Source organism: Syngnathus acus, chromosome 8, assembly GCF_901709675.1.
Source record: "Syngnathus acus chromosome 8, fSynAcu1.2, whole genome shotgun sequence".
Taxonomy (NCBI): domain Eukaryota; kingdom Metazoa; phylum Chordata; class Actinopteri; order Syngnathiformes; family Syngnathidae; genus Syngnathus; species Syngnathus acus.
In genome coordinates, this window is record NC_051093.1 from 7,665,591 (window position 1) to 7,693,210 (window position 27,620).

General features: G+C 41.6%; 1 protein-coding gene across 1 annotated transcript; it reads right to left on the reverse strand.

Annotated features, from left to right (window-relative positions):
• Positions 1–353: 353 nt before the first annotated feature.
• On the reverse strand, positions 354–27,517 carry smurf2 (SMAD specific E3 ubiquitin protein ligase 2). The gene is made up of 19 exons (XM_037256251.1): positions 27,010–27,517; positions 13,324–13,362; positions 12,658–12,766; positions 11,173–11,306; positions 9,410–9,475; positions 9,159–9,243; positions 8,977–9,060; positions 8,695–8,909; positions 7,839–7,923; positions 7,572–7,730; positions 7,415–7,462; positions 4,897–5,098; positions 3,682–3,785; positions 3,467–3,581; positions 3,137–3,315; positions 2,599–2,857; positions 2,321–2,522; positions 2,098–2,173; positions 354–1,975 (listed from the first exon to the last, which is right to left on the reverse strand). Exons 1-19 carry the CDS (start codon positions 27,059–27,061, stop codon positions 1,876–1,878), a joined length of 2,313 nt encoding a protein of 770 aa, XP_037112146.1. The 5' UTR covers positions 27,062–27,517; the 3' UTR covers positions 354–1,875.
• Positions 27,518–27,620: the final 103 nt, after the last annotated feature.

The window sequence follows — 27,620 nt, forward strand, 5'->3', positions numbered from 1 at the left end:
AAACAAAGTCCCGTAATGCGGTTCCTCATGAAATACCACAAATGACGTCACTAGGACCAACCCAAACGTCAACGTCACGGCATTGTTATATCAGTTTGTTTGTTTGTTTGTTTAGGTTTGGAATTATTCGTTACTCTCACTAAAGTCAATACACCCTTGTTTAAATGTCAGTTTTTTGTAATTAAAATAATTTAAACCCTTAAAAAATGTTAACCACAGGCAGTAAATCTGCTTTCTGTTTTCACATCTGCGTAACAAAAACTACCTAAATTTAGAGTCAATAATTTTCAGATTAAAACCAAAATGGAAAAAACAACAAAGTAAAAAAGACAGTATTTCTTTGTACAAGGCCCTACATTGTTAGACAAAGGCAAGTTTAATTAGAACTAATTACACACAAAAATAAAATACTCTTACAAAATGGTAGTGTTACATACATCAAATTGCATCAGTCAGGCAGGAGAGATAATAGTCCTAGTGGATCATGCTAAAAAAACAAAAACAAATCTAAAAAGAGCTGCATCGCTTAACCTTTTCTGGTTTGATAAGAACTTCAATTTTTCAGTGAGAGGCAGCAATGAGACGGCATTGAGTAAAGTACGAAAGGAAGAGTGATCTATCCATTTGTGCACTGGACTGCTCAGTGGATGAATATGGTCTTTATGCAACCTCCCTCTACTTTTGTGCAACTCCCTCCCTCCATTTTGACAAAATCCGTTTCTAATTAAATTAAACATAAATTACAGGTTGTTTGATCCACATATGAACAATATATTTTGACTGTACAAAGCACCATGTGAGGACACTTGTCACTTTGCATACACTTGTTTACAATAAAGAACAACAGTTGATTTTTTTTTCTTTTCTTCAGTTTATGCAAATGTTAAGAACAGTCCACGGTCAGAGGGATTGCTAAACAGCATCTTTTAGAAAACATTCAAGAATTTTATGCTGGATGGTTGAAAACAACTTCACAAATGGAACATTATTAATAGAACAGTATAGCAGGGGACCCATGTCCAACCGAGTATTCAGATATGCAACAGTTATGCCAGAGTGGATTTTAAAGGGTCTGCTCAGTTTAACAAAAATTAAAAAAAGGCTATTTTGTGTGTGTTTCTGATTTGAAAGCCTTTAAGATGAGAGTTGTGTTAAATAAACTAAAATACTGTCATCTTTGCATGGAAATAATCTTTCTGTTTTTACTTTTTTTTTTTTTAATATAATTAAAACAGTAACACTTTTTTTTCCTGAAACAAAAGAATGGGGAGATGTATCAGCAATAAATTAGATATATTAGAAATGTCTATTTCTTCCATTTTCCCCTGTTACTTATATAAAAATAACACATTGCAAGCACTTTGTTCATGTTTACACGTTCAAACAAACTTGTTGACGATGAGAGACGATGGGAATGCAGCTTGTGCAGCGACTCATTGGGGTCCTTGCTGCTGTCTTTGGAGAGCGATAGAAATCTGTCTGCCAAATTCAGTTTCATGGTTGCATCCGCGGTCTCCCCGTTGGCCGGGCATCATCAGTCCAAGGCACACTCCGTATCGGGATTTAACGTTTCCAAGTGGTTACGGTAACCATTCATTAAATGACCCTGTACTGTAGCTAATACACCAGTTTTGTATCTGCAGTTCAGAGTGATCCTTGCTACATGGAATAGTCGATATTTAAAAAAATGCTTAACATAGAAAAAGAGGAAGAGCCAGAGAATCCTGCATCTTCCACGAGTTAGTATAATAGTCTGACTTATTAGCAGCTGCAGATATTTTTTGTTGTTGTTGCTAATAACAAAAAAAGTGTTCGATGCGCGCGTGTGTGTAAAAAAAGAGGCGGGATCAAACTTCAGCTGTTTGTTGCGCTGTGTCACTCCACAGCAAAGCCGCATGTCTCCTCGATGGCGGTCAGCAATTTGTCATATAGTTTGTCGTAGCTTTCATAGGGAGGAATGTCGATCCGATTGAAACTGGCAAAATAGGAGAAGATGATTTTAAGTTTGCAAGTTCATGTGAATGGAGAGGAGTATTGCGACGTTGGCTATTTCAAATCGTGTCGACATTTATTCTATATTAATAATATTTTTCTCACCATGTGTGGGCTTTGGGGAGGTTGTTGGTGTTAGCATCGATCTGGTGGATGGTGAATAGCCGTGGGCCAGCAGCACCTACATTGAAATAAAAAAACAAGAGGGCCCAATGTGATATTTTATTGACTTTCATGAGAGTCAATCAACCAGATGGTTTACATGAAAAGCTACATAAATGTTTGAAAAGCAAACACTCCCATCTTCTCATCATTGCTCTTACTTTACCTTGGAGAGCTTTGAAGCCCTGCAGTGGAACTCTAGAAGAACCCGTGACAAACTGTAGTAGGCGGGCTCTTCGCTCCTCATCAAAAAACTCCACAGCTTTCCAGAACCACTTGACAATGTTACTATCTGGAGTGCAATGTTTGAGCCGTGTGTTGGACTTCCAGTCATTGATGTCAATTTTACCCAGGCCACATATGATCAGCTGTGGAAAGAAGAAAACATTTGACAAGTTTTTGAGCTGCCACTCCCACTTGACTGACATGACGATGGGAAAGCACCTCAAGCTCTTTCTCGTCAAAAGCCTTCAATAGGTGTTGGGGGATGACTTCATTGAAGCCCTTCTGCAAAGCGAGGAACTGAGCCTCGATGCCGCGCAGGAAGCGCCAGTTGACGTAGAGGCGGACATACTCTTTTTTTGTGTCCTGACTGACGGGGATACTTTTTCCATTTGGCTTGAGCTCATGCTGGATGATCTCTCCGTAGGCATTGTGTTCTACACAGAAGGTGTGGTCCAACACGCCTGTGATGTCATTGTCCCTGAGGAGCCATGACAGATTCAATTACCATAAGTAAAGTTGATCACAGAAAGAGGTTATTCTAATATAACATCAAAACTATGGCACAAATTGCTTTATTTTGTCAAGATTCCAAAACTTTGCTTCATAATAAACTCTAGGGGGTGCTGTCATCCAGCAGACAAGGCTAGTCAAGGCTTTTGTTTCAGATCATCAAATGTGTTCAAAAATGTTATTTATAGTGAGTTGAATTCAACTTTTAATTCACAGCGATGCCTTTTTCCAACAAATTGTGTCTTACAGGATCCAGACGAGACTGTTATGGAGGTCCGGGTCGACAGACTCCATGTCGTCCAGGGTGATGGGTTTCCCGAGGAGTTGTTTGTAGAAGGGTAAGGTAAATCCTCCATCAATGTAGTGGCCATGGAAAACTGCCATCCCCATGATACGGCCCACAAAATGGAAGTACGACAAGTGCTCCTAAACACACACACATATCTTTAACAAATGGGAACTTCCTTATCTCTTGCAGTGTCATTTAAATGTACTGTTTAGATATTTGCAAATATTACATACACTCTTACAGTAGCAATGAAGCGAGAGGTTAAATCATGTTTTGTGCATGACTCACAGGGTTGACTGCAGAGTCTGGATTAATCTGCAGCGTGTAGATGTCATCACGTGAGTACTGGAACAGGCCGTAGTACGGGTTCAACATCTCGTGCGATAATAGATAGAGCCACTCCCTGGGCAGAGAAACAAAACAAAGAACGTCAAGAACATATTGTACTTATATTTGGGACAAGGGTGGTATTGCACTTTTTTTTTGTTTTTAATCTTTCCTACCTGGCCACTCCACCATAATCAAGTCCTTCTTCTCCCCGAAACTTCACCATTAACCTTTTCCATAAGTCCTTTGGCCTCATCTTCATCACTTGTCGATAGGATTCCTGTAATGCAATGACACAATCTCATTAAGGAAATAAAAAAAAAAAAGACATTAAAATAATATAAAAGATGTTAATCATCCACTTCAGTTAGGGTTGTTAACTTACTAAACACTAATAATTAAAAAAAAAAAAATTAAACAATATATATATATATATATTTTTTTTTTTCTTATTATTTATTTATTTTTTACTGGCCAACTAAAACGAACAAGACCAATAAAAAGGCAAAATTTTACATCTATTGAAAAGGCCGAAAGTCCTGCACTGTCGCACTCTCCTGTATAGACCAATTAGTTCAATGCTGCTCCAGTTTAATTGGTGTTCATCCCATGTGCAGACTGCTCACGTATTAAGGGCAGGGTCCATTAAAAGTGGATTAGGGGCAGTTCTAACAAACACAGTCGGAAGGCTGTAATAACACCGCCACGTTCCACTCTAGCCTTCAGATGAGGCTTAGAGGTGCTGTGAGGGGGGGAAAAAAAAGGGAGCGTCTTATCTACACCAAAAAATACACATTTAGAAGGCTCTGACAGCCCACGGACTAACACTTGCCCATTCAGTCATGAGTTAGCGCTTGAGATGATTTGGAGTCTTGCGCAACCTTAAAACATCCTTTGCCCGACCGCCCGCCTGTCTCGCTGTGTGAGATCAGCCAACAAAAATGTCTTCGTTCGGATTAACAGACATGGCTGTTCCAGCACATTCCAGTGCATATTTTATGAGGGTCGTGTAGTCTGTTGCAGGTGTTGTTGCGCTGATAAAGGCCCCGCACCTCGTAGAAACATTGAGCAATTTGGGGGAGAGAGGTCTGCTTTAGATTGGAAACAGAAAAGTCTTCATGTGTGTGTGTGTGTGTCACAGTCAAACTGCCAGCGGGCAATGTTTATGGGAGTACACAAAAAAAATAGAGATAAAACATTCACATAACTCGAGTGAATCTAAAAATAACTTGGAACAGTTCACTAAGAGCAGATCTTGTGTTGTCTGCCTCACAGACAGCATTGAAAGCAAAAAAAATAAATCAAAACGCTCATAATTAATGTCAACATTTCCTATAATGCCTTCGTGAGCTGATATGATAATGACAACATAATTGATATTATTCCCTCACCTCAAATATTTCCTCACGGGATACTTCAATGCGACAATGCCCAGCTTGAGGCTGCTGCTGGGACAGTTCCTGTCGAAGGATCTTGAGTTTCTGGACTAGGTCTCGCTTGTACTTGGGCACCGTGAGACACTCTGCCTCCTCTTGGAGGTGACTTGTGGACACCAGAGTCTGCTGGACCTGATCCTTCAACGGGTTCTGACGACTGATGGGCACAAGAAAGACAATTTTATGGAAGATGAGAAAGACTTGTGTATCTTTATGGACACATTTAGGGTGCAACTTGGTCAGATGGCAACGTAATTCCATGCCGAACCAAGAGGTGGTGCTACAACTCCTAAACAGGACACTTTTCAATAAAAATGTAATCTACAAACATGGACGTATAAAGTGAAAATTCTATAGTGGACCTATCTATTTTTTTTCAGTCTTTATATAGTTTGTACAGATTTTAAATGCTGAATTGGAAATTTAGTGGACAAACATTCCCAAACAAATGTCTCTTAAATAATAACCCACAGCTACAAACAGCTTGTAAGTGGTGATATTTGAAATTATTGAATGGAAATGCCCACGACACTTGATCAATAGTTACCTCTTGAACCTAAATTGAATAGATCCACAACGTTTATGGAACGCTATCGCTTTGTTTTCCCCATTTCAAAATGACCGACCTTTAGACCGATGAATCCAAAGTGGCGTAATAAAGGATATTTAACTTTGGAATTAGTTTAAGGCCTTACATCTAAAATCAAATGAACCTTATGAGATAGAAGCATTTCCATAATGGGATTTTGCAATTCTGTGGGGGGGGGGGGTAGTAGCAAGCAAGCAGAACTCTGAGCAGTCTCGTAAAAAGCACGTCGCTCAGTGTGACTGCGAAGGTCGTAAAAAAATATTTTCATAACAGTTCAAGACAAACTTTTAAGACAGCAAACTCAGACAGGCTGCAGTTGACAGAGGTTAAAATTGGCCCACAATTGCTCTCAAGTATCCTTCTAATGGCCTGCGTTATCCATAATCACATTGACAAGTTTGCTTAGTTTGTAGTGTCTGCCAAGTTGAATTGAGTTAGGCTTTTCAATCACTTCCTGTTAGCCCAGAAAGCCACAGGGCCCCAAAGGACTTTCAACAACTCCTCTCCAATCCCTTTTATTTCCTGCAGACTAGACTCTCAGGGAGGGATGGGAAGTAGGAAGGGCATTCGCCTGACACCGTTCAAAATTGAGTAGACATCTCGGAGGGTGGGAGGGGAAGGATGAGAACGGTCGCAAAGCATCTCGATGACTCCTGCACTTTCACCTCTAGACTCTCCTCATCACAAAATTCAGACTTCTCTTTTTCCGAGCGAGAAGAACTCTGCAGACAATTGCTTCTGCGACACGTCACCAAAAAACATTTACAGTCCGCTATACTATAAATTTAAACCCTTGTGGGAGATGACATGATAACTTTTCATGTCGGTATATTCAAAGATTCAGTTACTGAAAAGTTTGTAACATTATGCGGAAAATCGAAACTGTAGCAAAAAAAAAAAAATGTCCTTGCTGGATGCTCAGAGAAAATCTCATTGAAATAAAAAGCAGCATTAAAAACGACAAATTTGACAGACTTAGTATATCAAACATTTTTGTGGTATGACGGAAGAGGAGGGAGGGGAGGGGGGTGGAATCCCTGAATTGATAAAAGGCAGATGTCTTGATGGAACTCCACGATGCTTGATATCTTTTCCAGATATCACATATTTCCTAATATCATAACGTTTCTAAACGCTTGTGTTCTGCAATAACCTCTTAACCAATTTGAGCAGTCAAGTAAAGGTTGAATCAATCATTTGGTAATCTTGACCAAAATGCAATAAGCGACTAACTGCACAATTCAATAATTAAAAAAAAAATTCCAAGATATTTTTTATATCCCAAAATAGGTTTTTAAAACTTTATAGGGAGGCAGATAAAAAAAAAAAGTCGAAAATGCCAGCATGTTCTTTGATCCCTGTGAAAGGGGGAAAAAGAAGAAACCGGATCTCTTTCTGCAATGCATTCCGTCCCTGCACAGAGGAGGAATGAGGTCAGGCAGAGGAGGCCCTTCAAGGCACCCGTCCACCGCTCGCTCCATCTTCGCGAAGCAAAAGGCCGCTGGGCAAATCTCCGGCCGTTAACAGCACAGTAGGTGTTTGAACAGCTGCATAGGCAAAGACATTCTGAACATGTGTTTGGGCCCTGCTCAAAGACTTGGACCATAAACCCCATGCATAAAGAGTGACTCAAACACACAATTCATTAACAGACTTGGGTATTACATTCATGTGCTAGTTCCTGGATGTAAGCTATAGTCGTTGTCTGTCAGATGACTAGCCAACGCCAGCGACGTGACAAATAGCCTGCTAAAAATGCCTTTATGATCTGAAACGCTACAAGGCGCATGTTAGTGTGGAAGTGGGAAAAAAAAAAATGGAGAGAATGAGTGGCTGTGTGCAACGGGGTGCTTCCTGGAATGAAAAAAACAAAACAAATCTTACCTCACATTCTGACTTTCAATGCCTCCTCGTGAGCCATTTGGGCTTGGACTGTAAATGCAAAACAAAGACAATTGAATCCAGGAAAGAAAACAAAACCACATTTGAAAAATAACTGTTGAATCATTTCAAAATAATATACTGTAAGGTCAAAACTCACTTAAGGACTCGGTGTAAGTTAGCAGAGAGGCGTGGGTCGGTGAATTGTGTGGTTCGGTTGTTGTGGTCCACAAAGTATACTCTCCCTGTCGCCGTGTTGCGGATCTCCCATCCGGGAGGTAGCGGACCCAGTTCCTCACAATTCACATTACTCAAATCTCTGTGACAGAAGAAAAAAAACACACATGCCAAAATAAAAAATTCTATTGTGTATCTCCTCGACTATCATGTTGACGTGATGATGTCATAAATCCCAGAGGTCACATACCTGGGTACTCTGGGGTCGTGCCATGTGCTGACACCTGTCTGAGTGTGGAGAAAGTACACTTGGCCTTGTTGCGTGGTCCTCTGTTCTGTAAAATGATTTTTAAAAAAGGGCGGTCAGTTCAATTAGTATCCAAAAGCAGCTAAATTGAAGATTATTTGGAGAATAAGGCAAACCCAGAGAAGATAGGAAGCCTCTTAAATCTCAAACACAAGGCTAAGATATCCTTCTACAGCTCTGGCTCCAAAGCCCCGGAGCAGAAAAATCCCGGGAGGATAAACAAATCTCCCAAAGATGTGTGGAGGACTGCAGCTGCTGTGTATGTTTACTTTTTATATGAATGTGTGCGATTGTTGGAGTACGTGCAAAAAAAAAAAAAGATGTGGGGAGGGGAGCAAATTGCAGTAGCCAGACTTTAACAGCTAGATCAATTCAATTAGAATGGAGCCAGTATTGCAGGCTCCTTGTGTGAGAGATTGTGGATTGAATGAAGGGCTCAGACTGGCGGCTTTACTGAGGAAGGAGTGGAGCAATTAGTACAATACAATTACGTGACGACTGGATTCATCGTAGGGCTGGAGAAGTGCAAAAGAAATACCAGAGCATGAGAATATAAAGGACGAGAAAATGCGCAAACATCAATTGATTTTGATTCAGTTACCGGTTTGGTGTCTGAAAATAAGCTGATGTGTTTTTTTAAATTAAACACAAAATATGCATTTCATGGAGGAATATGGAAATTAGAGAAGATTTACTATTGAAAATTTTCACCATTTTAAGAGCTCTCAACTATTCACCGATTAATAAAATAGCTGCCGATTCATTCCGATGAGTTGTCGATTCATTGAATAATTGTTACCATAGCCCTCCGGGAGGTCTGGCGGTGTGTGCAGGTGTGTTCTGCTCATGTAGTTGCGGTGCCTCTGGGACCGAACGCGCCTCTCCTGGGCCCGCTGGTCACCGCCATTTGGTGGCAACGCTGTAGTGGGCGTGGCGCCGTTTGTGCTAATGGGTGTGTTCTCATCCACGATGCAGCTAAGTGGCCGACCGGGGCTTGAGTACTCGGATGCGGGTCTGAGAGACACAACAGAGCAAATAAATCAATTCAAAAAGCTTATCGAGGATTTCAATGAAACCTCACCTGGTCGGCCTTTCCCACTGTGTGGTGCGTGTGATGTGGTTCAAGTACTGGATTCGTCCAGATGCGGTTCTCCTCTCCTCCCAGCTGGCATCACAAACATACGTGCGCAGCGGTGAGCGATGTGACTTTCCAGATTTCATGTATCGTCTCCAAAGCGTCTCCTCGGATGATAAGAGACTCACCCGTCTGGAAGATCGTTGTCGAAAAGTCGACTGCAGTCTACCACTGGGCCTCCTGTGCCTATCCGATCTCTGGACTGCAAGCTCACTGAAGCGACACATGGCAGACAGATGCACATGTTGGAATTACCAGACAACAAATTATAGCGCGAGTCTAATGACGTTATATTGGCACACAGACTTCGCCAATACGAAAACACATTTTGATTTGATTCTGCGATCTGATCCTTGTTTGTGTGTCCTTGTGAACTTACCCACGATCTGACCTCGGACTGTGTCGCTGTCATTTGGACTCAGTTTGTTCAAGTCTAGTCTCTGGTCTGTGGAAGGGGACACAAATGCATTAGAGAGACAAACAGGAAATGAGAAGAGAGTTGGAAAGATCAGATGGGAGAGGAGACGACGCTTCATCGGTTTCATACACGTAAACAATAATAAATGAAGAAGCGTCATCATCTCCCTCTAGATCTCAGTAACAGGCTTATGAAATTTATCTCTCCATCTGTCTGCGGGCCACATATTGAGGGTGTCCCGAAACAGATGCTCCCATGGCCACAGGCTGTAAAATCTGACCGAGCAGGCATCAGTTCAAATGCAAAGGTCAAATATTTGACAAATGTCAATACAAAGCCTGCACTATTCCGCTCAGTCTCAGAACGGGTATGAACTATTGCCCAGTCTGGAAACTCTTTGTCAGAAGTTCTTCAAGACTGGAATTTGAGATAGAGACACGCACACACACACACATAAGGGAGGAAGGGGGGAAAAAAAACAAACAAACAAAAAAAATGTCCATGTTGCCTGCAGACATGAAAATGGCCACTATCTCTTCTCTGTTGTCTGGGTGTCACGTAGATCAGCCCAGGATGTCTGTCTAGACTAAACAAGGACCAAAACAGGCAATGGTCAAACCATTACAAGGCTGGCGGGGAGGTCAGCAGCCACAGAGACACAAACAAAGATGTTTGCAGGAATGTGCTCATTCACATTGCGGCATTTGTTTGGAATAAACAGCCAGAACGCTTTGAGATTATACTCAAATGAGACAATTTGACACAAATGTTAAATTGAAGCCAATCTCTCAAACTCGAGGCCCGGGGGCCAGATGCGGTCCGCCACATCATTTTATGTGGCCCGCCAAGACGTCATGTGTCAATACTAACTGTTTTCACTTTTAAAACATTGCTAGGAATTATTAGTAGCATTCATCTTTTTAAAATATTTATGAAAAAGTTTTACTGCTTTTACTTTGACTGTAAAGGCGTTGACAGTCATGGCCCTCTGAAGGAAACGAAATGAGTTTCACAGCCCTGGTGTAAGGGATGGGACAAACGTAGCATTCTTTTAAAATGCATGTAAAGCAAAAACAAGAGAGCTAGTCTGCGTGAAATGACCGCTTGTCTGGATCAGCAGACACATGAGGGGAGGCGAGTCCCCACACTCTCCTTGTCTCTTTCAATGTTGCCAGTCTGCGGAGGAAACTAATGGGGGGGGTGAGGGTTAGTCCAAGAGAAGGAAATGCAGTAGAGGTAACCACTCACAGCTGCAAGACAAGCTTCGGGTTTCGTCCGTCACTCGAGGAAAACAAGCCCTTTCAATTCAATTTGAGACTACAGTCGGTCTGAATTTAGGGTTGCGCTTCTCTAATGTAGTCTTGAAACACTATATTGGACTTCCATTCCAGATCCATCGCTTAAAACTAAGCTAATCCGGTTAGCATCTTCTGACCAGCAGTCATTAGCGTAATGACGGGGTGATGTGGTTTGAAGGTCGACCCCCCATTTAGACCCGAGTCTGGCTTTTGTCTGAGCGAATGAGTTAGACGTGACACCACTCTATGTAGCATTTAACCTGCGGTTGTTATTTTAGTTGACTTGTAACGGCAACTACGTCCTTAACCGCTACACACTTGTTTTAACAGCGCACTCCCGTTAGCACTGATTAGCTAATAATGGAGCAGATTTAACGGTTAGGATGCGAGTAGGAATTTGCTTTGGATGACATCATCAAAACTTACAGCCTGTGTCTTTAAGGCGGTTGATAGCGTTGGACAAAAGGCGAATGCATCCCAGGAAACCAGCTCCTTGCTTCTTGTGAATCTTCTTGTGGTTCCACACACTGATGGTGATGGAATCCGATTTCCCGATGTATCTGAGGTGAAAATACAAATACATGAAAATAGCTTTTCATCAAGTGTCCTTGTATTAGTTTCCAGCTACCACTTGAAATCTTCCGTTTATTTTATCAGGTGAAGCTATGAATGAGATTAAAACATGTTTTGACACCCCTTCTAAATAAAACTTCTGGAGAAGTGACAGAAGGGGATCCCACTATAATGATCATAGCCGTTACCAAAAGGGATATGAAACAATGGTCTGTGAGTAAGACGTCTGGACATTTTGAGTCAATGCCAAATGCCTGTCTGGTGTGCGATGTGAGAGTGCGGCGAGGTCACACACACATGGCGGGAGGGAAGTACAGTAAAGTCTCTGTCATATGCAATATATCATGAAATTATATATTATCCAGCCATGTATCTAACGACACAATTATATGACGTCGATTCATTTTATATTTATGACCTACAACACAAATATTAATTGTAATGATGACAAACTGCTGCATTAGTGACAGACTGTGACTTTTGAATTAAGCGAGTGAATCCCGTCGCAAATTTAGCAGCCCTCGATTAATCAGGTTGACTGACATTTATGCAACGAGACTTATTGGTGTGCTTATGCCAGATTGAACTGTGCCAGTAGTTTTATGACAGACTGAAGTAGGACAACAGGTGGGAGTATAATTTAAGGCCGCAGATCTCGTTGGCCTGATCAGTTGAATAAAACCTCTCCTCCATTAAATTGGGATTAAAGATGAGAGTTAAGAGGGTGTATATTCAAGATAACCATTCGCAGCAAATCCCAACGGATTTGTGCTAAGCCTGTGTCTGTCTCCTTCCAACTCTTAAAATGTAAATACATACACACGACTTTTCCCCCTCTAAAAGTCAAATGTGACATGAGCAGATAATATATCGGCGATGTTAAAAAAAAAAAAAAAGTCGGGTAACCCGAGCAACCAAACAAACTTTGACTTGCGCTTCTTCTGCAGCTGGCTATGCTAGTTGGTTGGATAAACATTGGAAACTTTCACTCTTACATTCACTGTGTCTGTGTTTTTTCCAGGTTACTTTCACAGGACAAGCCATCTTTGGAAAAGGAGATCAGGGTAAATGTACTGGACATGCACGTGTTCCAGTCATTGGAAGAAAATACTACTCCAGTCTATTTCTGTGTATGAAATACAGTTCCAAGGGACATTTTTAGATCGTTTGATCGCTTACGTCGTAACTGTGTGAGCTTTTACAGCTGGAACTCTTTGAACACTGACATGTACTTAAAACAGGGAAACAAACATTGTGAAACTTCAAACACGGCCCGAAACTTCCAAGTCATTAAATTACAGTTTCATTTGGGTCGGGGGAACGTGACATGTAACTCACAGGTCATAGTGCTGATTCCACTTGGGGTCAAGTGTGTTCCTCACAGTATCTGTTGAGTGGCATTGCCCCGAACCGTCCACGACCACCTTAGCAAAAGGATCAGGGAGGCCTACAGGAAGTGAAAAAGACCAGAAAATTGAATGTAGATCACAATATATGTGTCAAAAAAGTACCAGGACTGAACTCCAAATGACAGTTTTCTCCTCATCGGTCACATGACACGTCCCGTTAATTTTTAGTCGACATTTAATGTCCTTCAATGATGACACACACACAATCGCAGGAGAAAAGTGATGACAAACTCCCGAAAACGCAATGTTTGCTCAGCTCCGGAGTATTGGAATGGCAGGAATGAGGACCACAGAAACCACCTGAGTGTGAGCACTCGACCTTTACATGCGCATTCACCATGACAGCCTGACCCAAACACACCAAAACAAAAGACAACAAATGCACAATTTCCCAGGGAGATTTTCCCCCTTCTCTTGGCCAGGTAGTTCAAAAGTGGTTACAAGACACTAGGAATTATTTTTAGGAAAGCAGGAATTTTATCAAAGCAGCATGACCCACATTTGCTAAATTCAAAATAGCTTCACAGTACATTTATAAATAAACACCAAATAGATTGTGAGAAAAAAAAAAAAGATGTGTTCGGCTCATACTTACGGAAAAAGTCCTTCTTGACGAGGTTTTTGGCACAGAGGACTGAAATGACAAAAAAAGAGAGGATTGCATATTAATAAGAATTACTCAAATGCGAATAACGCATAGTATGTTTGAGTATATCAATATAATCATTACAATCCCAGCCAGTAACTCATGTCTAAAAATGTCTACAGCGATAATCAGCAAAATCATTCTGGCATTCTGGAATAGTCGCCGGTCAGTCTTGAATAAAACGAGTCAAAAAAAAGAAAATAAATTTACATTCATAGACTTCAGGAAACAAGATGGACACAATCGATATAGCACGTCGCTATGAACTTGGCACATTGACACAAATCCATGACTACACAAAAAATAAAGGCATGTGTGTGTGTGTGTGGGCTTGTGTGTGTGTGTGTACGAATGAGGAAGCTCCGTCACCACCTGGGCATCTGGATTAACAGCTACGGGCAGTGAGTCAAGCTTAGTTTCTATTAGCGATGAATGGTCTGGAAACTAATGGCACTTTTGTGCTGTAAAGCGCAACGAGCTGATAACGTTGGAGGGCATTGATTGAGGTTTATTTCCTACTAAATATTATTCACGATGGCAACAAGCAGAGGACCATTCCAAAGAAATGTAACAGTATATCATGGTTGGGTTGTAAAATAAGTCTCAACATTTTAGGCCCTTATTTGTACAATGATGGATAAAAAAAAAAAGTCTGTTGTATTAAATGTCTATTCAATTTTTATTTGCCTCACCAAGACTCTTAAGTCGATTTGTTTGCTTCACACCAGGGTACAAATGATAGCATTCACACTTGCCCAAACAAATCACATTAAGACAACGACAGTTTGTTTTAACCCGAGCAAATGTGAAATGTGAACACGGTGTTAATGACTGCACTTCCCTAAGTGCCCCGATGAATCACTATCCGTATAAATAAATAAACAGCGCACTTCTAACAGATGCCTCTGCAAGCTAGCAGGGAATTATCTGATACCAACCCGATGTGCTTGTAGATAGCTTTCCAATAGTAAACATTTTCCTATAGCGCAGAGGTCATCGACCTCTTTAGCATGAAGTTTGATTTTTACGAAAAAATTGTAATATTACATCAAAAGTATGTAATTTAACAAACCTCATAATTCCAGACGAGTCCATTTCACAAGCTCCGTGAATTGATTCTATGTGCACCTTTTTTTTTTTGGCTCGACTCATGCGCAGGTGGGAATATTCAGACTTTATTCACACAAATAGTCAAGGGCACACCTATAGTGCCAGACTACAGTCTAAGCCATGCAGTCTGCAGCCACTGCATATTTATCTAAGTCTCCATCCCATTCCGCACATACTCAGACACGCACACAACTATAGATCAGCCTGCATTTGAGGTCAAGTTGAAACATTGAGGAAAGTGCGCAAGACATTTTCTTTTCTTGCATCAAAAAGACACAGACTGTGCATACACATAGACACTAAGTTAATATATTAACCATAAAGAAGAGTTAAACTAGACGGCATAACCTCTTGCAGCTGTGTGCAGAACATGCTCGACAGATGAGGAAGAATTTCTTTCCGCAAACATCCCATGTGTTACGTTCCATAGAAACCAACTCATTTCTGCAACATCTGGTATACATTGCTTCCAGTCGGCCTGAACACACAAGCCACGCACGTGCTCAAGCACACACGGTCCGGCCGGAGACTTGTTCAATCCAACTCCATCTATCGAACTAATTATTACCAGGCACACAGAAGATTGTGTGTCAAAATGAAACACTTGGATTTTGAGAGAGGGGAAGTAAAATTGGTGTAGGTAAGGTAACAGGTGGCAGTCAGATCTGAGTTTAGCCATCTAAAAAAAATTGACAACAAGCATTACATTTTATTTTGGATCAAAATGGCCAAATTTGTTTGTGTTAGCAATAGCTGAGTCAGCTAAATAAATTCTGACATTGATCAAATCAATAAAGACGAATTTAGGGGAACAGAATTGCAGAATTTCTGTCAGATTATCTGGAAAATTAAAAAGTCTCTAATAGATCTAGATTTATTTGCTAATAAGTCTGTATTTGCTGTCAGTATGGTGCAAGCAGGTGTAAAGTAGGCCCAGATGTTGCCTGACCAAAGACGCATCACAAATAATATGATAGCCCGTGCCAAAACTTGAACAAAAAAACTTTAAAAAATACTGGACTATTGGGACAAAGATGGCCAAGGTCCCACAGCACACTAAAGTTCGGGTTAACGAGCCTGCCGTGGCCACTGGGAACATAATATAAACACAGCATAACCAAAGGGCCGTGAAATTTTCATTCTGGGGCGTGAATGGCTCGAGTGAATTCATAAATAAACCACCTCTAAACAAATAAATGAAATATGTTCTTCCGATAATACAGGTTGCATTGTCATTTTGAAATTGGAAGGATGGAGTGGACGTCAACAATGTTAGGATTGAAGAAAAGCTGCTTTCTTCAATGAGAACATTCTCCGCAACCCACATCGCAGGAAGAGAACACTCAAATTATACCTATATAGGATTCTTAGGAAAACATAAAGGGTTGAATTACAGCTGAGAACTGGAATTGAAAACCACCGGACTGGGCGACGCAGGAAGACAAGTGGCAGCAGGGAGTCTGAAACTTCAGAACCGCCAAAAAAAAAAAAAAAATGTCCGTCAGACATTTAAAGGTTTATCCTCATTTGGATTATTTGACTTTGCTTCACCACTTAACCATTATTGAGCATGAACAAAAACAGGATTGGACTTTATATGGCAGATGAACTTGCAAGTTTACAAGGCAAGAATGGCAATAAAGTAAAAAAGAATTTGCTGACTGAAATCTAGGAAAAATGAAAACACAGACAGTCAAGCCAGCCTCTGCTGTGTGATTTACTGGCTGCGCATTTTTGCCTGCAGTGAGGAGTGGCGTGAGGTTCTACTGTCCCAGACAGTAGCTAAGTTGACAAGAATTTCAGACACATGCTAACATGCGCTATCACCATATTAATCATCATCACAATATTGTTTAGCAATGAGTGAGGTTCAAATGCAAAGTGGCATGAAAGCAAAGCAATCAAAAAAAAAAACGCCTTGCATGGGAAAAGCCTTGAGCGTACTCCCATTGGTAATGGAGCGTGCCATGAGTGATATGTTAAGAGCCAATCCATTATAAAAATGTGTCTAGTTGGGTTACAGCATCAACATGTGACCAGTCTGGGCATGCAGCGTAAGAAAAACAGTGCTGAGACAGAAAATAAGAGGAGACAGCGGGAACATTTGATAAATATGCCTGAGAATGGTGCCTCAGTTCAAACGCGGTAAAAAAAAAAAAAAAATTCTAAGAAAATACAAATTGAATAAAATTCATTATTTAGGGATTTGGTTTTAATTTACATGATTGTTGATGTCAGCAAAAGGTTTGATAGCAGCAAAGTGCATAAAACATGAGTACCAACAAAAATGAAATCAGCCATGACATTTTACAAATTGGAATTGAATCAAAATCTCCAGGGGGAAAATCCACCTCCAAAACCGCCGTCATGCATGATGTCACGTTTCTTTGGCGCCACAAGAGAGTACCCGTGATGGTAAACCTTTAATGGTGCACATCAAAAAGCGGGAAAGCGATACAAGCTCATCTGTCTTGGCTGCTCTGTACAATTTTTAGAATAGGTCAAGAACAGAGCGTTACTAGGAAAATAAGCAACGTTTAATTTTACCGTGAAGAAACTCGGGCAATCATCTCTTGTCTCTCACTGGGTCTGTGCTTTATTAACAGTGAGTCCGAGTTTTTACATTCATGATTTAAGGACTTTTAAGATTCTTTTTAAGGACATGCGGGAACCTTGTGGGACTGGACCACCTTAATTCCAAATTGTATTCAATATTTAGCCAACGTATCTTTTCCTTATATTGGTTCCTTATATTCTGAACGAGATGTTCGAAATCACCGGTTGCCGTACTCTTCTCTCACAAAAAAAAAAAAAAAAAAAAAAAACACTCCGGAAGAGCATCAAATAACCCTTTCGTATCTCGGCCCATCTGAAATCCTCTGTCGTCATAGCGACGGCGAGTATCCAAGCAAAACTGAGAGAAAGGTGTCTCTGTGCTGCCTGTGTTTCTCATTCCGGTCGCACTGCAGCTCCGACTCATGACTGGGAAGAGGCAGCGAAACCCAGACGGGATGAGCACCAGTGAGAAATTCACGATAAGGCAATAAAAATAATTGAGCATGGCAGCCATTTTCTTCTTGTAGCCAATTAAACCTGAATAAACTGTGTGATTGATAGCTAAAGTTTTTCACTGGTGCCTGTCATTGCGTAATCCATCAATACAACATATCAATAAATCACACTGGCACGAAAATTGTGCCGAGCAATATAGTGGACATCACGGAAGTATATTTATATTTAGCTTATTAATCGTCTGTTCAATGGCTGCCCCCAAACCAAACCCTCAGCTTAACACAAATGGCCAGTTGGGCCTTTGGGCTGAAGTTCCGAGTTCCACCTGTGGGGAGAGGATGGGCTGAGTCCCCCCCCCCCACCCCTAGACGGGCGCACAAAGACCTCCACTGTGCGGGCAAATCAATGCGCTCGGCCAGACGCAAGCCAAACACCTGGGAAGGGAGAGGTCATGTGACGTCTGGAAAGGAGTCAGCGTCGTCATGGTAACCATCAGACGGAAGGATGAAAAGTCTTTTTTTTGGTCATATAAGCAGACAGGGGAATCCATTTGTACACAATAAAATAGAAGCATGGGAAAAAAAAGAGAGGAGCACAGTGGGGAGGAAAAGTGGACTCAAAGTGCCTCCAGTCTCTGTGGTTAACCATTACACCGGAGACTATGAGGGGGGAGGAAATGGGGGGGGGGTGTGGGAACCGAGACGCCCGCCTGGTAATGTTCCACCATTCCCATCCCTGTCTAAAAGTCAAACGAGAGCAAAGAAGGTCTTTTGGAAAATATCAGACATTCCTGTGTTTGCGAGGAAGCGTTCATGTGCGAGACGACACAAATCTCCAGTTCAGGTTGAACCCCTTTTGAACCTCCCTTCCTGACCACCTGGTTCCTCCGGTCCAGTGTGATGATGACCCACCCCAGACAGTCTGACACATTTTTGGATAGGATTACTCTCCCACCTCCTTCACACTCTGGCTACCTTTCCTCTGTTTTTCTTTTTCTGTCCATGTTTTGACTCCAATTCTTGGAGCATGTAGCTAAAAACAAAAGACTTCCCTTTACCTTAGGAAGGAGAGTGATGGTTGTGTGAGTGACCCGCTGTTGCTAATCTTCAAACCATCTTCTAATCAATCTCCTATGGCAGTAATGTTTAATCCTGAAGACTGCACAATGTAAATCATCAACTGCTGGGACCGCAGCACCAAAATGTAATCCTAGTAAAAGCATGAGTCAAAGGACCTGTCAAGAGTTCCCAAATCTAAATTAAATTTAATGCCACAAGCGACAGCTCATATTCACGTTTAATCAAAATGGAAAGAACGAAGTTTTTTTTTTTGATATTAGTCTTCAGTGTGCTGTGAAGCAGAAAGAGGAATTAAATGTATGCTGACAACCTAGACTATGAACTTTTCAATAGATATTGGACTTTAATATTCTTTTTTATTATTAAATACCCTGAAGATGATCCAGAGATTTTCATATCGGTGGATGGGAGACAACTTTTTACGACTTCTCATTTTGACACGGCTGCTCAGTTTTTCTTTTTCTTTGGCAAAACCAGAAACTTTAACGTACTATTTTCTACGATCTGGTCAGCTGAGGTTTGAAGTATTCTGAATGAACATCATTTTTGTTAATTTTATTATTTTGTGAATTTTTCTTGAAGCTAAAACCAAACTTGCGAGTGCAGCTGAGATAAGCTAAGCTGCCTGCACAGTAAAAATATTGAAATAGCAATAAACGTATTCCACTCACAAAATCTAAAAAAAATTATGGATGGTGTCTGGGAATTTGTTTACATTTTAAAGACCTGCCTACACCGTCTGCATTTAAAGAGCTGAGCTTAAGGACACAGGGTAGAATTTCAGAAACTTTGTCCAGCTTTTCACTGGACTGTGGAATTGTGGTTGTGACAAACTGACATGGGGAAATAACCTGGCTTTCTTCGCAGATCCTCTTATGGAAATGCGCAAACCTGATAAGATCTCCGAGCATACATAGAGTATATACAAAAGTCATCATGGAACTTTTAAGTGCCAGGAAACTTTCGAATGCTTCGAAAATCAGCCATTTGCTAGATTTACAACTTAAGGAAGAGGGAAAAAGAGTAACACACTCTTGCCATGCATCACTTTGGTCAAAGAGCAAGCAAAGGGAGAATATCTAGTTTCAAACAATTACTTGGGTATCCGACGCCGCTTTATCTCACATGTTCCGAGACTGATGTAAAGGAACACCGGAATCACAGAGGAAAAAAAATATTTTGGACATCTGCTGCACAAAATCACACAGACTAGTCGCGTAGAAAAGACACAATATAGTCTTACATCGCTTCTCATCATAGGTCAAAGGGCAAAAGGCCATGACTTAGAGAAGCCATAAATCATCATCATCATTCATTACACTCCGCACCTGCTGGAGTGTTGAAAGATCTCGGGAAGCACAACCAGACGCGTGTTCTCATATATGAATTATATATTTTCAAATTCAGGTATCGAATGTCAACCGAAATGCGTCGAATAATCACCCGATGGTCGTCCAGCGACGTCATGACTTTGCAATTAAACGCTTTCCATATTGTGTGGTTTATTCACGGTGGTCATTGCTGTTACTTGGAGATGTTTTGACAGTTTGTGGGCCTCACGTTCTGTCATGCAGCAGTTCTGTCCTCAGAAAAGCGTCTGGGAAGACTTTCTTGTGGAGCAAACGACTGATGAGAGATTGCTTAATGCCACGTCAAGATTTGGTTTCAGTTCATCCATCATTAAGGATATACAGAAAGTTAATGCTACAGCCATTTTTAAGGAAAATTGCTGTATTAAATATTATGGTCTTTATTTAAAATGATCTGTTATTGTTTTGGTGGGGGTTATGCTTGAATTACTAGCGGTATCGACACTTGGTATCGGTATCGGCAATGACTCAAGATTTGAGAATTTATACTGTATTGGTCCGAAAAAAATATGGTATCAAGCACCCCTAATTTGAATGCAAGACTTGTTACATCAAAAAAACTTCAGAGGTTCCAATATTTTTTTCTCCAGTATTATATAAAATTATGCTTCCAGCTTCTGGCATTAGCAGGAAGTTGTTTTCATGTGACATTCTTTTGGTTATAAAAAGTCTTGGTGAACAAACCAGTTTTCAAAGTGGTGCGCAAGTCAAACAATGCTGGCATTTCAGGAGTTCAACAGGAACCAGTTGGACTACACGAGGAAACTCACTCCGCACACACATAAGGGAGGACTAGCGACTGGCAACATTTTTAGTGTGAGAACATTTCACCCATCTCACGTCACCTTTTCCCCTCTGTGATTCAGTCCTCTGCCATTGCATAAGAGGGGAGTCCACCCCAACTATTTTCAGCTCCAAATAGTGGGAAACCATGCCACATTGGCATTCTTGCTTCAATCTCTCTTTCCACTTTGTGCACGACGACATGCTGAACATAAAGTCAGCCAGGCGAGTAAAGTCTTCCACGGTGCCGTCACCGCTGCCGCTATAGTGAGAAGTCAAAAACAGCGAGCAGAAGAACCGAGCGGGGCCTCGGGGCTTCTGCAAGCTTGCACCGACCGCTACTGGCCGGGACCCAAGCTGAGTGGCTCTCTTGGACTTTTGGCTCCCCCTGACCCCGCTGATGTCACGGAGCCAGGGCGGATCGCACAGAAGCCGAGCGAGCGCGCCACTGCCCCGTCTGGAGCCAGCGCCGGGAAGTTTGGGTTTCAAAGAATGATTTCACAACTTCTTCGAGAAATAAAAGTTACATCATTCCACCCTCCCTTTTCCTACTGTCTACACTGCCAACGAATGTGTTAGACTTTAAGAATCAGGACAGTTATGTCATCATCGGAGATGAAAGCTTCAGAGATCCCTTCAAATGGAAAATGGATGAGGAAACAAATGGCAAAGGCAGGAGGAACACGACTTTTTTCCTTTGCACCTTCCTGTCATTGTGTGATATGAGGTGTTCATCACCAGCAGTCAATGTGAATTAGTGTTTGATGTCTCACTGAGATAGACTGATGGCGCTATAGTGTGGAGGTGGTTGTCAGGAACATGGCGTGAAGTGGATCGCACACAGCTACAAGACGTGACATCATGCGTGTGCCCGGAATTTAACCGTTGAGATCATTCTCAAAAAGCGATACGACTTTAACGGCTCCTGGGCACTGGCTGAGCTAGCGAGGGGCATACGGGGGCACTGCCCCCCCAACTCTGAACAACTTGGTTGGATCTATCTAGTGCCAGGCCAGCTCAGACTTTTAGGTATTTTCACAAATATTCCGGGATTTTTTTTGGAACATTTCCACCCGTCCCTTGAATCTTTAACAGCATTTTTGAAGTTTGGGAATTTTTTAAAACTTTTTCTTGCACTTTGAGGTTTCTTTAAAATATGAAGTGCATTATAAATAAAATATATGATTATTTTTTTGTTTTGTTTTGGATCCCGTACACTTTTTTAGCCTGGTAGAAGTGCCATTTTATACTTGCTAGCCATCAAATTCCACAGTCCTATTTATTGATCATAAAGCATTGGCGGTGAGTGCAGATATCATCTTAAATAATATATATTCAGGAACCAACGCTATAGAACAAAGGGCATTTCAAACAACAGCCATTTCATTTTACAGGCTGTCGTACGCATTTGCGCTATAAGACTAAAGCACCATCAGCACATCGCGTGCTTCTACAGCCATGCCAGTGTAAATTGGGAATTAATATGCACACTTATCACCTCACATGGCAGGTGTTAGTGTGGCCTTCATGTTTTACGCAGTATATAGTAAGCAACGCTGGCTCCTATATGAGCACATTCCAGTGTGAAAACACTCCAAATTAAGAATATCCATATAATTTACAATTTATATATAGTAGTTAAAACGATATGGCAATTTTTCTCAATTTTCTGTGCAGCAGAGCGTTTAACCAGACTGAGCAATGAGTTGCAGTGCTTATTTTGGGATTTTGGCACATCTGGAGCACACCAAAAAAAAAAACCCGTAGTGTTCTAATCTAACGTTTGCTTCTGTGTGCAGGAATTCGCAAGTGTATTTGTTCAACTCTCGCAGAGATGCCATTTGAAAGGTGATCTGGTGTGAATATAAACAACTCTCGTCTGATCCCGTCTTTTTTGGCGACTGAAGGGGCTCAAACGTCGGGCCCCAGACACAGACAGACGTCTCCAGTCAGCTGTTGGCGTTTTTGCGGCTTCTACGCCAATGTAGACACACGCGCGTGCACACGCACACTTTCCAGTAAGTAACACTGGAGACGTGAGAGACCCCCGTCTGTTTGACGCAAGTCAGAGTTAATTGAATCAATCTCTGTCTATACAGGTTTCAGACACACGAGTATTTATATCACATTTCTCTCCTTCATCAAACTGGACACGCTGGCAAATTGAAATTATAGATTGGGAACTCGTCACTGTTCGTGAAATAACCTTCCATGGCAGACTACTGAGGACAGCGCGAAGAAACAATAACAATCAAATGCGTCTGGGTAAAGAAAGGAAGCAAGAACTTGCTTTATGTCAAAAATTCTGAAGTTAATGTTTGCTTTATAATCAAATATGCCCCGTGTTGTAAAAAGATTGTGATAGCGAACGACTAAATCTCAACTGATCAATCAGTAACCAGCAAGCTTCCGACACTGTCACATATTCTTAACGTAGAATCTTCTTAAATTGAAACTCGACTAAAAAATATAAAACTTCACTGAGTAACAAGAGACACATTAGCAAACTCAGATATGGAATTGAGACGTAACGATTCTTTTTTGACTCACTGCATCAATCAGTATAATATTCATTTGCATTTTTCATAAACCGTAATTAAAGAAGTTTGCCAGCGCTCTGGGTTAACATAAATCGAAAAAAATGGCCACATTAGAAGGCGACTGGAGTGTGAGCACAGAGGCAGTCTTCATTCAGGTGGGTGGGAAGAAAAAGAGTCCATTAATTGATGGAACAATGTTAAAAAGTTACTGGAGTCTCTCAGCAGGAAGAAGGAAAATGTTTACAAATGGCGTGCAATAAGCGCTCATTACCCTCCCGTTTTATTATTCCGTCTTTTTCATCTGCTGCACGATATGCTTATTAAAGGCAAATGTGGAAATGTTTGGACGTTGATGACGGCTCGGTGCAGTCACCGCGCATGAATCCTGTCTGAAGAACCCGAAGCTTCATCCCAAATGGCTTCCATACAGCTGTGAGCGAGGGCGCGCGAATGGAATTGAAAACCACATCAAAAGTCTCTTGATCGGAAGGGTCATGCGCCTGGACCGAGCCACACTCTTGGGGTTTCATCCTAAAACCAAATTTCCATCACAACAGATTAGCTTCTTAAATTAAGCGCTAAACGCAGAAACTTGCATATCGCAAGCTGTCTGTCAGACCAGACTTTGATATCCTCGCAACGCTTTTGGAGAAAGGGAGAAGCTTCCAATCGGAAAGAACACAAGTGAGTCAGAGAGGAAGAGGTGGGAATGCGAGTGGAGGATACTAGGGAAGGGAATCCCACTGAGATTGGAGCACTGAGCGCTGATCCACACCACACCAAAGAATTCCGATGAGCAAACCATATGCCGATTAAGTCACGTGGTGCCTCCCGGTTAAAGACGAGAAAAAAAATAAATAAAGCCTCCAAAATTACAAAACATTTGATGTTATCCCCATTTTGTATATTAATAAAACTTCTCTTATATCTTAATTGGGCATTCAAAACCATTCCAGCATTTCTTTGAGCTAGTCAGAGAAAAAAAACACACGATAAAAGACGATTTGAACGATTTGAAGCGGTCACATTTTTTTAAAATAAATACAAAAAAACAAGTTACAAGTTGATTTTTGTTACACAAGTTTGAGCCTGGTTGCCACTCATCAACATCGGAACTTAACACGATTAATTGGAGAATTGATTTGTTGTCGATTCATCCATTTATTCCAACTATATAGTCAATTTGCGCCATTAATTCATCCCCAAAGTATAATTTTTCATGGGGCCAATATCTTTGGTGACAATAAAAGAAGCAAACAGTGATAAGAAGTTCATGAAGATTGATAACATTTGCCTATGTGCCGTTTTAAATCCGTTCGATGATTTCGGAGTGATCCGCTGTACCGGCAGCCTGCTCTTATGAAACATCTCACCCCAATTGTTTGTCTTAGCAGCTTGCCTGACATATCTCCTCCCTTTAATAGCTGACAAACATCTGAGACATCTGGTTGAAATGGACATGTGGAAGGAAGGGGGCCCGGGGGGGTTGTCAACAAGGAGGTCCGCCTCCAGTACAAACAGCTACGGGCCTGTTTGGATGTAGCAAGGCATCCTTCACATTCAGGCTGGAAACAAATTCAGGTTTGTGTGAGTCATCAACATGCAGTGACACTCTTTTGGGGTTCATGACTAGAGCACAAAAAGTGTGATCCACCTTGTATATACACAGCTGTGCAAGCGCTAAACAAAGACGCACATAATGACAGTGTGCGGCCACGGTTTGGCTCTTCGCACCAGACGCCGTCCTTCCCATCGCGCTTCCTTTCCTGCAGTGCGTTTCTCCGCGTAAGCAACACGGTTGCTCGCCAGCAGGATGACAAGACAAAGTTGTCAAAGGAGAAAAGACTCATTTGAAGAGGTGGTGAGTTCGCATTGTTACTCAGCGTGGCGGGGTGTGCAGTGTCACTCCGAGGAGGAGGAGGAGGACCAAAGCTGGTCTATGAGGTCCAGCTTGCTCTATTTTCCACAGCGGGCTAACATTCCTGGCATTCCAGGAGACCACTGCAGTCTCCAACGGTGGTGACAAACTAATTCACAGTCTAATGGACTTCTCGGGGTTGTAAAATGGCTCTTGCTTGCTAAAATATTGTGCTGAAGGGCCTGCCTTAATAACAAAATCAGAATGGAATGCCACCATGTTTTTTTTTCTTCTTCTTCTTCGAGATCAGAATCATGACATCAAGCATCAGCATATCTCCTGAAACCACTTAGCACCCAAGCAGCAAGAAATTAACACTGATCTTTTTTGGGCTTTTTCACGACATAGGTTCCAATTCCGACCTGAGGATATCTGATTTTTTTTTTTTACGCTGCCATGACACGTATCTAAATTATTCTACTTCAATCATGCAGTGTAAATCCATTTATTAAAACAGTTTTTTTTTTTTTATGACAAAAGCGCCACCCTGGAATAGATTGTTTCTACATAATCTTCCATCCTGGGAAGTTCTACCGTATTAAAAACAACAAGGCATTGGAGTCCACTCCAAACTACATATCACGTTACAAATATTTGATACCTCTCTCATTATGCATGTGTGATTTATGACAAGCGTAAACATAAGTGAAAGCCTGCAGTTAACTTGGCAATCAAACGCGTGCAAGTCATTAATCCATCTCATTAAGATCAGCCCTTGTTGTCTCCACTTACGCCGATCAGAAAACACCATCGCTTAAATATTTCACTTGGCACTTGCACACGTATACACACAGTTCCCAGGGAATGCGGTGCAAGTCAGGTCCTGGAAGTAGATCAAAAAAGGACAAGCCGTCAGCCCCTTTCTCGCAGTCAAAATACTGAGCTCCCATGTAAACCTCGTTGATGTTTGTGTTGAAAAGGCACAAACCAAACAGCTTTGGGAGAGTGTGCAGGTCTGCAGGAGGAAGCACAACTACATCATCACCGGGCAAAAATGTGTCAACATTTTTGTAGTTGGTGATCAAGAGTGTGAGTGGGATTATATCAACACTTTTTTTTTTTTTAAACATCTCATATTCAGTATTTAAAGTTGTATCCACCTCATCATTTCATCCACAGGTAGGCCTACATACATTTTAAACGTAAATATATTTACATTTCAATACGTCTTATTTTAAAATCGATGCACTTTTTTAAAATTGTTTTTAAATTTCCAATATTTTTAAACCATTTGATTTCCTTATTTCCAATCTTAACTTCCTCTACTTAAATGGGTTTATTGCGAGCCTCGGTGGTGACAACTGATTTAAATGTCACAAACATTGATTAGTGCAGAGCCAACAGCGAGCTAACTAGCAAGCTAACGCCGGCCGGCTAGTCAACTCTAAATGAGCTCGTTTGACAGCACGGCTGGCCTGTCTGCACCGGAGAATGTGACAAGTGTTTATTCAAACTTATATCGTCCCATTTTTACGAATTACCAAACAACGACTTGCTTAATAGTGACAACACAGCTACTTCTACTCCTGCGGGACCCGACTCGGACTTACGGCTTGGTTAAGTGGCGACAATGACAATCACTATTGCCATTAACAATTATAGCAAAATGGAGCAAGAAGCAAAACGGGTGCACGGATGTCAGATTCAAATATATTGGAGCGACCACAAGGGTTGTCGTGGAAATAAAGGAAGAGTGAAGCGGCGATGAGCCAACTCCGTGGCCCATGGGAACTGTTCCTCCTATCCAGGAAATACACTGAGCCCTCCTAGCTTGTGTGCAACGGCATTACTTTAGAAGGGCTTAAAACAATATCGTTACCTACCTGTTAATCGCAGCTTCACGGGTCCATTCCGCCGAACTCCTTGGTTAGACATCACCTCTTTGTTCCAGCCTTCACGGCGCGGACAAAAAGAGTCGTTAGGTGGGAGGGGGGGAGAACAAGATTTATCAGTCTCTCCGCCAGTTTTAGACAAGAATGGAGTCAAGGCATTGTGGCCCGGATGTCGACAAAACTGTCATTGCAAAAAATGTCAAGGAAATTAATGAATAGGGGGGGAAAAATCGTGAATGGAGCACTGTTGCAAAGAGATGAGTTCTCCTTAAGGCGGTGTTACATCCTGGGAGCCGTCCTCTCCTCTGGCGGGGTGTTGAAGTGAGGAGTCCTCCGGCGTGTAGCCCACTTGAGGAGGCTGCCCCTGCCTCTTCTGCCTGGGCTGCTGGGAGCTGACGAGAGACGAGAACGCTCCAAACATTTCCCCTGGCGTGTGGCACAACACCTCCAACCTTCTCGCACAACGCCGCCCCCCCCCAACCCCTGAGCGTGTCTTCAAGGTTGGTGATTCCCCGTTTACTGTCGCTTTAAGAGCACACGTAACCTTCACGCCCCCTTTTATGTTTATCATGCATTACAATTGGGAGTCGCAATTATGTTTG

Excerpts from the sequence above, each read along its gene's own strand:
- smurf2 (XM_037256251.1), bottom strand. The coding sequence starts at position 27,061 with ATGTCTAACCAAGGAGTTCGGCGGAATGGACCCGTGAAGCTGCGATTA. Across the intron at positions 7,731-7,838 it reads CACGACCCCAGAGTACCCAG|AGATTTGAGTAATGTGAATT; the intron begins GTATGTGACCTC and ends CTTCTGTCACAG. Across the intron at positions 3,582-3,681 it reads GATTATGGTGGAGTGGCCAG|GGAGTGGCTCTATCTATTAT; the intron begins GTAGGAAAGATT and ends TTCTCTGCCCAG.